The sequence below is a fragment of the Zophobas morio genome, unplaced genomic scaffold, assembly GCF_036711695.1.
Source record: "Zophobas morio isolate AGI-343-1 ecotype UQ-CSIRO unplaced genomic scaffold, CSIRO_AGI_Zmor_V1 ptg000006l, whole genome shotgun sequence".
Classification (NCBI taxonomy): Eukaryota; Metazoa; Arthropoda; class Insecta; order Coleoptera; family Tenebrionidae; genus Zophobas; species Zophobas morio.
Window position 1 is genome coordinate 5,726,616 of NW_026972111.1, and position 12,485 is coordinate 5,739,100.

The 12,485-nt window shown below is 33.2% G+C and overlaps 2 protein-coding genes and 1 long non-coding RNA gene across 3 annotated transcripts; 1 reads left to right on the top strand and 2 right to left on the bottom strand.

Annotated features, from left to right (window-relative positions):
* Window positions 1-208: 208 nt before the first annotated feature.
* Window positions 209-2,571, bottom strand: LOC135123012 (cathepsin B-like cysteine proteinase 4). The gene is made up of 5 exons (XM_064047509.1): window positions 2,510-2,571; window positions 1,223-1,633; window positions 973-1,173; window positions 694-922; window positions 209-644 (listed from the first exon to the last, which is right to left on the bottom strand). The coding sequence occupies exons 2-5, from the start codon at window positions 1,559-1,561 to the stop codon at window positions 304-306; spliced, it is 1,110 nt and encodes a 369-aa protein (XP_063903579.1). The 5' UTR covers window positions 1,562-1,633; window positions 2,510-2,571; the 3' UTR covers window positions 209-303.
* Window positions 2,572-7,969: 5,398 nt separating this feature from the next.
* Window positions 7,970-9,574, bottom strand: LOC135123014 (uncharacterized). Its single transcript, XM_064047510.1, has 2 exons — window positions 9,491-9,574; window positions 7,970-9,432 (listed from the first exon to the last, which is right to left on the bottom strand). The coding sequence occupies exon 2, from the start codon at window positions 9,420-9,422 to the stop codon at window positions 8,415-8,417; it is 1,008 nt and encodes a 335-aa protein (XP_063903580.1). The 5' UTR covers window positions 9,423-9,432; window positions 9,491-9,574; the 3' UTR covers window positions 7,970-8,414.
* A 438-nt stretch (window positions 9,575-10,012) lies between these two features.
* LOC135123015 (uncharacterized) lies at window positions 10,013-11,214 on the top strand. The gene is made up of 2 exons (XR_010279517.1): window positions 10,013-10,538; window positions 10,588-11,214. It is a non-coding gene; the product is annotated as an uncharacterized LOC135123015 (long non-coding RNA).
* Window positions 11,215-12,485: the final 1,271 nt, after the last annotated feature.

The following is a 12,485-nucleotide window of genomic DNA, read 5'->3' on the forward strand; positions in this document are numbered from 1 at the left end:
TTTTCAAATTTGCATTGATTCAGTACATGAAAACAAAACATAAAATGTCAACTGTCAAATGTACAGACTTTTTCAATTAAACTTTACGGGTAGTTTATATAAGCATGGTCAACCGAGATGTCAAAAATTCTGAAATGTACTATATTAAACTATTATTGATTTAAGTACTTATTTATTTTCAGAAATATGAATGCTTAACATCAGCGGATTAATTTTACAGTAAGTATTGCTAAAGAACTATCTATCCATAAGGTTATTAAAGATTTTTGTCAAGCGGATGCTATAGTTAAAATAAAAACAAAATCATGGAAATCCACTAATAAGAAAAAACGAAACAGTCAAAAACAACAGAGCACGTCCTGAATGTTTCACAGCAGAAGAAGGTGTAATGCATTCTTTAGTTTCGCTCTTTTCCGAAATTTCTGTATTTTTGAAATAAATCCTTGCATTGGCCCCAAGGATCTGCTGTTCAATACCGCAATGATTGTAACCTCTCAGTATTTTGAAAAAACCACCTAATCCTCCCCATTTTTTTCCCCACGAATTAGCGACTAACCAGTACGGTAATCCATTATCCACCCCCCAACCTATAATTTTAACTGAATGCCGACCCCGTATTGCACCATACGCATGATAATAGACACCTAAAATGACTGCAGTTATAGAACGCAAGAGCAAGCAAGCAATATTTACCTGTTTTATAAAAGCTAAAGTCTTCATAAACAGTAAAAACGGCCGTAACTGATCCTTTGGCGAAAATTTCGGCTTGAATTTGCGACGCTACAACGCCTACTTGGTAGTAAGTTGTGCCAAAACGCTTGTCTTTGTCGTAAGGAGTTTTGTAGGAAGGATTAGTGCATGTCTTTTGACATTCCGTTGCTACGCCGTCCTTAAATTCGGTTGCTCCGTACGGTTTGCAACCCTAAAATACAAAATAATAGTAAGAAAACCCATGAACTTACAAGAGAATACAGAATTTGATAAATAATCTCCTCCAGAGACAATGCCAGTCATGTCCCAGTATCGAAAAGCGGTAGAGGGATAACCTCCGTTGCACTTAGACCCACAGGTGGAACAACATGTAATAAGGTCTTGCGGAGACAACTGCACTTTGACTCTTGCTTTATTTTGTATACAGAGTCTGTCCGACATAACCTCCGATGTGGCAAATGCCTGAAATTATTCATAAACAAGATAAAAAATTCAATGTTGGAAAATTTACCCAGCAGGAACCGCACTGTCCTTGGTTTAGAATGTTTCCTATGATATCAGCGCACTCTGGCCAATTAGTTCTAGCATCAAAAGTGGCAGGAAGATACATTTTTGAGGTGTCGTGGAACACCTGCGGTATCACAAAATTCGGATCAGGATGAAGTCCAAGGACTCCATTGAATAACGGTAAAAGATCGCTTTCATCTTGTCCACGGAAATTCACTCCGGCAGTCCACGATGACTGATTGGAATTTATGAATGCTATGATTTCTTCATCTGAGTTGAAAGTGATTTGTGCCAAACAAGATGGGGAAAGCATAAGTGCAAACACAAATATGATGTTGTTCATGATGGTGCTCTTTATTTTCAGTCACCCACAATTGTTGTCTTAAGTATGGGAAGAGTTTTGATACGTCACTTACTACAAGACAAAAAAAAATTCAAATGAGAATTTTGCTTATTTAAAAAAAATCTATATAGGTCCACATTTTGACTTTCGGCAAGAACAACCAGTAAAAACAAATTTTTTAGATTTATTGGTGTTATGTGTCAAATAGCGTACTTAGTGACAAGCCGCCCCTTTGAAAATGATATGTATTAAAGTGAGAAAAAAAATGTTTCTCCAGTATCCGTATCATTTTGTGTTTACATTGATTGCAGCAAGGACCTTTCTGTTTAAAAGTTATTAGATAATTACCATGATTTTTTTACATCCCGGACACACTTTAGATAAGTATTATAAATGGATTCGGTGACCGAATGACGAACTTCGTGTTCTCTCGACGTTTCATGGTTCTAGAACATGAAAAAGTAGGTCTCGGTTTCCGTATCCATGCCACGTCTCCGGTTAGCGACTCCAATTAACCATTATCGTGAAATTTTAAAAGTATTTTATGGGGACAACAAAACGTGGTCATCACAAAATGCAAAAAATAATATGCTGCTATATCTTTTGAATCAACCCCCATATTTAATCTTATGCATGAATAGTTTGGAAAAAATCCAAATTATGTGGCAATATTTTAAAATTCTGTTTAAAAATTACAAAAACCAACTATTACGACTAAATATTGTTGTTTAATACCACATTTATACACATCTTCTATTTTACGAGTTATTGTATAAAAAATAGTGAAAACAAGCCTGCAAATTTTTGAAAATTTTCGCACTCTATTGTTTTGACTAGCCGTATTTAAACGATTGTAAAATTAACTAGCTCCACAACTTTACCAATCCAATTAAATTTCAAACTTTAAAAATTGTAACAGGAAATCTCTTAAGCAGTAAAAACACTTACCGTCCGAGACGCACAGCACCAAGTAAATACAGGATCTATAACTATTTCCTAGCTACTTATCACTTTAAAATGCACAAAAATGTTATCTCGACACGGGCATCCTGGTTTTCGTAACAAATCGTATCTCAGGGACTTTTGCAGTTAGCGAAATATCTAAATAATAATAATAATAATGTTTATTAGTACATATAACAAAAGTCGTTGTACAAGTCACAAATTCAATACAAGGCACATTACATACATATGGATTTTTATAACTTTAAAATCAAGTCAAAACATTGGATGGGAGCACAATTACTGAGGTAACACTGAGGAATTCATAATAATTGTAAAATGCATTTTTGATGAGATAATCTGATATTTGTCTCTTAAATTGCTTTATACCAAGATTTTGAGTACTTTCTGATAATTTATTGTAAAATTTGACAGAGTAATAATTGAATGACTGGTTTCTTTTTAACCTTACAAAAGTTGGAAGAAGTGCAGCGTTGTGACGTGTATTATACGAGTGAATATCTTTGTGTCTCATATGATTATTGATGTTAAGTTTAAAATGTAGCAGTGAATTTAATATATATATATACATTGACGGTAGGGTTAATATTCTTAAGGATGTAAAATATGAGCGGCAATCATCCCTATAACCTATGCCAGCAAGAATTCTTATTGCTCTTCTTTGGAGCCTAAATATGCGATTACAGATGCTGGCATGACCCCATATTAGGATACAGTATCTTAGATGCGATTCACATAAGGCAAAATATGCTGTTCTGAGCACTTGATATGATACTTTATTTTTAAGACTCCTTAACACAAATAAGTTTTTGCTAATTCTATTGGCCAGCTCGTCGCCGTGAACTTTCCAGGTTAGTTTTGCATCCAAATGTATCCCAAGGAATTGTGCTGAAGTGGTGAAATCGGGTGGAACATCGCTATTTTTTAAAGAAAATAACATAGTGGTAGTTTTATTTGCGTTCAAGCTGAGGTCGTTTTGTCTGAACCAATCCTCAGCCCTCGATTGCGTCTCCTCTCTTTTGACGCAGATAGTCTCCGTCGATGTTGCTTGGTTTATTAGGGTTGTATCGTCTGCATACAAGATAATTTTTGAGTCTATGCTAGAAGATAGGTCGTTAATAAAAATAATGAATAAGAGGGGGCCCAGGATGGACCCTTGTGGCACACCTTTTCTGACAGGAAGACAATCGGATAATTGTTCCTTATATTTGACAACCTGGTGTCTATCTTCCAGATATGATCTAATAAGTTGAATGCTAGACGGTACCAAGTTGTAGGCTGTCAGTTTTTTGAGGAGAAGTTTATGCGAGACGCAGTCGAAGGCTTTGGACAGGTCCAGAAAAGACGCAACTGCAATTTTACGATCTTCAAAGCACTGAGATATAAAATTAACTAACTCCTGAACAGCATTACCAGTGGAACGGTTTCTCCTAAAACCATATTGTGAGTCAAAAAGTAAAGCATGTGATTCAAGATAAGTACAAAGTTGTTCAAATAGAATTTTCTCTAATATTTTGCCAAATATGGGAAGTAATGAGATAGGTCGATAATTAGATGGATTATTAGTGTCACCCTTTTTGTATACTGGTACAGTGACCGCTGTTTTAAGACATTTGGGAAAGACGCAATATTTTATGCAAAAGTTAATAAGTTTTGCAAGTGGAGGTATCAGCAAGTCCTTTATACTTATGACAATTTTCACATTAAGATTAAAGATATCAGAAGAATTACTATTTTTCAGGTTATCTATAGCTTCTCTCACTTTTATGTGTGACACTTCTTTAAAACTGAAACTAGGGCTATTAATCAAGGAGTTAGTAGACTTACTTGCTATATCACAGAGTTCAATATCACAGTTATTATTGCTTTGCGTTCCCAATTTTGAAATTTCATTTATAAAATAGTTGTTAAAATCGTCACAGGTCATATCGCAGCTTAATTTTTGACTATTAACACTTTTATTGCGAGTTTCGTTAATAATTTTCCACATAGCCTTGACTTTATTACTTGCAGTAGAGATGAATTTTTCATTACAAAGCATTTTCTTTTCATCATTTATTTTGTCACGATATACTTTCCTAAACGACTTGGTTTGTTCACTCCCAATTAGATTAATTTATTTCACATAAATGTTGTAATGTTTCCCGCATTTGAATTAATTCACTATCAAACCACTTTACAGTTTTGTTGTTGTTAGGTTGACGCTTGACTACTTTTAGAGGGAAGGCTTGCCCTACATGACCTTCTATTAGATTTACAAATTTTGTGAACAAGTCGTCAACTGAATTATTACTGCATAGCTTAATGAAATCCCAGCTGATATTGGACACCGACTCGAACAATTTGAATTTACCAAGAACAGTAATTGGCCTATGTTTAATAAGCTGTGTTTTTTGTTTGTTTTTAGTAGACGAAATTAACACTTTAATTTTGATGCCTCTATGATCTGATAGGTGTAAATTCCATGGACTAATTTGAAAAAGTGCGTGATCTAGATTTGTAAAAACGTTATCCAGACAGTTGTTATTTCTAGTTGGAAATTCGACTAAGTGAAAAAGCCCATAAGTTCTCATAAAATCTAATAAGCAGTCTTTTAAGAGGTCTTCTTTGTCAAATTTTACATTAAAGTCACCAGTCAATATTATGTTATTCTTTAATGTGTTAATTATACCAAAAACTTTTTCTAAAGTACTCAAAAATTTGTTCAGATCTCCAGAGGGTGATCTATAGACATTTATCACATAAATTTCTAGGTTATTCATATAAATTCCAGATATCTCACCATGTTTCTCAATTGAGAGTTGTTCGAGATTTTGGAGACGAGTGCAAGAAACCTCAGTGTTCCTCATAATCATTGTGCCCCCATGTTTCCTTGAGTTTCTGGAAAAATAAGACTCAGTTACAAAATTATTGACACGCATTTGGTCAGCTTCTACTGCCATCAACCAATGTTCACAAAGGGTAAGGAGGGAGAAGTCATCGTCTGCTACTGCTGCCTCAAATTCCGCTAATTTAGCCCTCAGTGATTGGATGTTGATTGACAGAATGTTCAAATAGCCTTCTACCTCTAAGGCAACGCGGTCTTCTTTAGTATCCGATGAAAAAAACGATTGACACAGCTGCCAGGGGGCCAGGTTTCAGGTTTCATAGCTACGTCTTAGTCTTTATAATCAATGGTCACTTTGAAGCTTGAATATAGGTCCGGATATCTTGACTGCAGCTTTTCAACTCCGAAAGTGCATATATTTGACATGCAGAGGTGATCTTCGATATCCTTTGTAGTCGTTGAAGGATTTAGTCGATACACGTGGATGAAGCTTCTTCGTGGGACTGCTTTGAGGGTACTATTATCCACCGAGCATCGAATTATCGATTTGTTGGATTCTCTGCGATGTCTTTTTTTGCTTTTGACTTTATTCCAGTTAACGTCTTCATTCTGCAGTGTCTTATTATTGTCCAGGTTTTCGTTATCGTCCTGAACTGGCTCCTGGAGTTCGCTATAACCACGAAGTGTCTTCTTTATTTTCTTATCTTTATCTCCTTGATTTGGTGTTTTGGCTTGATTAGTATAATAACATAATAACAATAATAATAACAAACAAATTCGCAAAAATCACTTGCTCGGGCCTCTGCAGATAAAACTGAAGCAAATATACGGTTCAAAGGTAATTTGTAGCTTGAAATCCACCTAAGAAGAGAAAAAAATCCACACAAATTAGTGATGTTTCTCCTAAAAAATTAGCTTCATATCGCACATTCCTCCGGAAGTTCTATCAGTTCCGCATTATTTTTAGTATAACGAAATTTAAGTTACCTAATATGCGTTCTTTTAAAATGTATAATACCGTAGTTGCACGTTACTTATTTTTCATCTATCTTCGTTTTTTCCAATGTGTCAACTGAAATTATGTGATTGTTTTGACTCGAACTAATAACAAAAATGATCTGTGTATCAAAATTGCAATATTCTAGATTTTTTGCACATTCAGTCAGAAAATCTTATGGTCTATTTTAATTTTGAAATTAAAAATGTCTGGTGTGTACAAATTATTTAGTTCGTTTATCACTCAAAGATTTAATAAATTATATTATATTTTATTATTAATTTTTCAATAAATTATATTATGAAATTTTGCTTTTGACTTCACGAAATTAAAAGTACATAAGGCCAACGATATTTTTAGTTACGTCAGCAGTTTTTACTTATCAGTGACTCATACTCATAAGGTCATAAGGCAACAACGACTGGCTCATACGTTCACAGAGGTAATTAATGAATACCAAATAGTCCAAAATCATTTTATTAGGTTCATCTCTGTGTTGTGTATACAAGATCATGTTAAAGTTTGACCTACTAAATCAAACTTATAATAATAACTTAAGTCATTACTTTTAAAAATGTTTATTCATTTATTATGGTAGCATAAACAGAAAAAACAAGTAGTTTCATTTATTTTATTAAATGTTAAAAAAAACTGTAACTCTAAACATAAAAGTAAAGCATTTCTGTTGGATCATAACAAAATATCACAAAATAAAACAACTTCTTAAAAAATACTTACCCCATAACCTGGGTCGAGATTTGTGTATATATTGTAGATGATGTTGAAGTAAAAAACTATGCTAAATTCTAGCTACTCATAAATACAGATGATAACACTTTTAATTTTTTGTTCACAACTTTCAAATGAAGCATATTAGAAAAAAATTTTTGAAATGCAAAATTTAACACGTAAGATTTTTTTCTTGCACAATAAAGGAGTGGATAACCCCACTTGATAAATTTTCAAATATAATATAACAAGTGGTCTGATTTTTTCCGACAAAATTTGTGACACAAATTAACAAGTAGCTGTTGCGACGAAAATCACACGAGTCGACGAAGGAGACGAGTGTGATTTTCCAAAAGCAACAGCTACGAGTTAATTTTCACACAAATTTTGCAGAAAAAATCAGATCACGAGTTATATTCGGCTTGACAATCCAAAGAGAAAATTTTTATTTACTTTTTACGGACAATAATTCACATAATTTATAGTTAGCGTAGTCGTTGAGTAACCATACCTACTTAGTCTAAATAGTAACAAAACAACAAGGCAAAACGTAAATAAATTTCTAAACATCAAATTTTGTGTGTGCTGCTGGTTGATTTTCTTAATTCTGGGAGCAAGATTTGGTAACAAGACTGTGTATGAAATTCGAAATGCAGTGAAAGAAAGTCAGTGCCGAAAGACCGCAAGAACGCAAGATTCAATTTGGAAGCAGTTTACAGAATTTTGTGAAATACACAAGTTTCCTCTGAATAAAGCAGTCGAAATGAACGAGGTGGCCAGTATTTTGGAAGATTATGACTTTAACGCCAACAGAAAAGTAATTTGTATGTTACATTATCATTTTTTTATTAAAGTTCATTTGACAAGTTTGACAAATTAATTTGACATTTTTTTTTTCGCTGAAAAACAGTGTTGTTGCCTGACAGAAGAATGTTTTTTCACTGAAAAAATTTTTCGGTGAATGCCATTGGACAAATTTCAAACAATTCTGCCATTTTATTGGTTAAGAATTTTCGAGTTGGATTGTCAGAGGTAATTTTCCCCTACATGGGCACCTAGAATTTTGCACAGTTTCTTACTTTAGTATTCTCTACGATATATACTTGTACAAATCTCGACCCAGGTTGAGGTTACATTATCACAAATTTTAATCACATCACTTAAAAAAAACTGTAATGAAAACAAATATTTTTTCAATAGTTTTTTTTCAAAAACTAAACTGCCTCTTCTGAGTACCTGAGGTGGAGGCAGTTTAATTATATATTCATTTTCTTGGATCTCCCTCTGATCTTTAATGTCCGGAAACATAAAAGCTTCCGGAATGTTTGGATTCCTTTTCAAAAAATCACAAAAAATAGGGTTAAGTGATAACACTTTACCAATGTAACATTTTTGTTTTGTTTTTGAGTTGTTAATTGTACTATAATATAATCGTCTATATTAAAGTCTGGTTTAGAACGATCAGTCTTACTATTTTCAGCCTTGAGATTCAAACGAGGAATCAAATCATCAGAATAATTGGAAGAATTCAAACTTTCGGTGTCCGTGCTGTCATCATATTCGATACTACTTGGGTTGTCTAAATCAGATGAGTCACTTGATATATTATAGCGTCTTTTTTGTTTTCCAATTTGGACTGGTTTTTGAATTTGAGATGCATCTTTATGTTGAAGGCAGGTATCTGTTTCTGAGTTAACTCTACTACTATTACATTTCTTTTTTTGAATAAATCTTTTGAGACGATCCACACTGACGTGATCCTTTTCATTGTCTAACAACCAGCAAAGTGAAGACTTTTTTATAAAATTTGTTGTATTATCTAAGCGTATTCTGACTAGATAACCTTTCTCAACAAAAATATCGTCACTATCAAAGCTTCTAAGATGTATGTCTCTGTCAAATTTCTTACATTCGTACGAAATTGTGCAAAGATCATTGAGTAAATCTTCATCTTGGTCAACTGGATCGTTTTCGAAACTTTGAAAACAGTTACGTTTCATGGCTATTTGAGAATTGTTGTAATTTTCAATGTGATCGCACTGTTCTTCACTAAACATTTCATCTTCAACTTCGTCATTGCATTCACTGTCTTTACACGGAGGCAAAAATACATAGTTGAAATCTATCACTTTCATTCCTAAATTTTCAGTGTCACGCAGACAATCCTGTAAAACTGATTCTACGGTGCTTTGTATATGTTTATCTGAAATGTTTCTTAAGTCATCATTTTTCACAAAATCTCTCATCATGATTGAACTTTTTTTCCTGATTTCTCTAGGAAAAAGGAAGTTTTTATCCAAATCGTTTTTAATGTTGTTTATAGTTTGCAGTCTTCGATGCAACATATCTCTTATACTAAAATTAACAATTGTGCTAAAAGCTGAGGTCATTGATCTAAGGCTTCTAAACATACCACGGTTGTAGAATAGATAGGTTTGTACACTAATGGCTTGGGATGGCGACGCTTCTTTTCGATCCCTATATCCATGGAAAGGACACATACAGCTAGCGCCTCTACCTTGTCGAGCGGAAATCATTCTAGTTATTTTGGGGATTTTCGTTTACATTGCTTTATGAACAATACAAAATTTGTAAATGACATTTGATCGGAGTCGATAAGTACGATTTCTTTTATTAATTACATCGGTTATAGACAGATGCCTATAGAGTTCTGTGTCCCTAAAACGTCAAAAACCAGGCGACGCGATCGACAATTGGCGTCGCTGACCAGGGATATGCAAATGTATGCTAGTGTATCAACCACAGAACACCCTAAATTAAGAACACTGGCTCATTGAAAAATTACGAATTGTAAAACGTGGCGCCATCTCGTTTCGACGGATGAACTAATTACACTATATCGAGGTTGGGGGAGGGGGATCCAGGGATCATTGACATCGACACATTGATTTGATTTGTAGGTTAATGGTACCGAAATTCACTTAAATAAATAATTTAACAAGAAAAACAACATTGTGCTATAAAAATTTATTTTATTGTTAAGAAGCCTACTAACAATATAACTGAAGTGAAAACATCAGTTTGTTAATAACTAATCAATGCACAAAATCTGAAAATTCTAACAATTTTAAAAACAGTCAGAGGAGAAAATTACATAATAATTTTCGTTGATACATGCAGTTAAATGTGTATATAGGGTAACATAATAGAAACGAATTCATGTTTTTACAGCTACAATGGTTACGATTATAAACAGAGCCCAGGCAGGAGTTGGTAACTTGCAATTGATTCCTTACTGCATATAGTAAGGATTTGCGTGCAGACTGAAAAACTAATTCAGAGTTAAGGGTTTATGCGTTAACCAAATTTGTGGTGGTGTAAAACTGAGTTTGTAATGGAGTGATCGTTGCCTTTTGTCCCCAATTGGACACCCGTGAATTTGAATGAAAACTACAAATTTTTGCTTGTTCAGTCATTCCTGTTTAGACTCTGGTTATGCGGTATGTGTCAATAAACAAATGTTCATAATACAAATAATATAAGTTACAGGTAATGTGAGTAAGTGTAAAAGGAGACAGGAAAAAAGGAAACTGAGAATGATTTGGAGTTAAAGTGTGCAACTTTTTCAAAAGATAACATCGAATCCTGTGTGAGCACAAACTCAACAGCATAATTGTCATAATTAAGATAATGTAGTACTGTATTAAAATGAGGTAAATGCAGTGGTATTATTAGTATTACCTATTGGGAAGAATTACTATATCAATGTTGTATCATACAATACCTAGGGATTTGAATTTTCCCTGTAACAACAAATTTATAATTGAATGCAAGTATTTTAGTCAACTGTGCATATAGAAACTATATGCACAGTTATATATTGCATATATAAAAATATATATTAACAATTTAAACCTGTACTTCACCAAACTAAACAGAGTAAAAACTGTGCCAAACAACAAGTTTTAAATTTGATACAAAAAAAAAGTAACGCTATTTGGAAAGACCTTCATATGTATAGCGCCATTAAGGTAGTCCAGTTCCTTACATTTCAAAAGTTGGTGTTGCCAATTGAATTTTTTTATATTGTTATATGTATATTAAAATAAGAAATTAAGCTCTGGTCTTCCCATTTTGTTAAAATTAAATAAATCATTTTTTATTTTATTAATGCAATTGAATGATTTATTAATTCTTTTACACATGGTGTATCAACATTTCTAAAAAATGAAAATTTACTACTAAAGCGGAAACAACGATGCATCTCGATGAGGAATTTTTAATAAATAAAATTAATAGCATATACTTGTGTAAAGTCGTTAGCTCCAGTATGACTACAGTGATTAAATGCTGTGCGCTTTTAAAGGCAAACGGTGATGCATTGAATGATGAAGTTTTAGATGGGTGACTTTTTGAACAAAAATTTAATTAAACAAACACAACCGGACCTTTGACGAAATATAACAGTATGAATGGCGGTATGAATTCCCCCAGAAAGGAGAAAAAAAGTACACAAATGTATACTAGTGATTCATATCATAAAGAGTTTTGGATGAGAGCAGAGCATATATTTAAATCTATGGAATCTAAGAAAACGTCTCGCAGTTTTAACAGGTTGGATAACAACTATAAACGGTTTCCTTCAAGTTGCTAGTACTTTACAAAACCTAGGTTATGACAAATTTCCAACCAGGCCATTTAATCAGGATAATTGAAAATTTTTTGGTCAATTGAGACAGTATGGTGGTAGAACTAATAATCCTATGTGTGTTGCTTTCGTGCCATATTTCAAATTATCGATAAAAAAAATCTAAAAACATTTGTAGTAGTTCCAACTGTAAGCACGATAGTGATGAAGTACTGTTAATTAACATTAAATCACTTTTTAAAACCAAACAAAAAAAATAGACAACCGGACATTTAGCAATATAGTGAGATACCAGATGTAGATACATTAGAAACACTGACAATTAATGAAGTTCAAACACTGGTGCAATTTTAAATAGCATTGTGCCCGAATGTGAATAATATTGTGAGAATCTGTTGCACAAAGGTGAGGCGACAGATATACTGAATAAACTAGAACGAGGTGTAAAATGTTCCTACTAAAAATAGTTATTTGATGCAAAAGAAGAATTTAGAAACTATTGATGCGTTTATAAAAACGAAAACATTTTTAGTTTTTCACTTGAGATGCATGTTGTTTGTGCTTCGGCAATAATTCTATTTTTTAGAACACTTCATATTGAATATCTAATTAGAATTACTGAATAAAATGATTTATTGTAGGACTGAAATCATAAGCGCCTTAATTGATTTTTTTGGGGACCGATATAAAAAGAGCTACTTTACGATTCGATTTGCGGCCCTAAAGTTTTATTTTTTCAGACTGAACTGTCAAAATTACTTTTTTGGACGGAAGTGTCATATTTACTAACTTTTCTTTG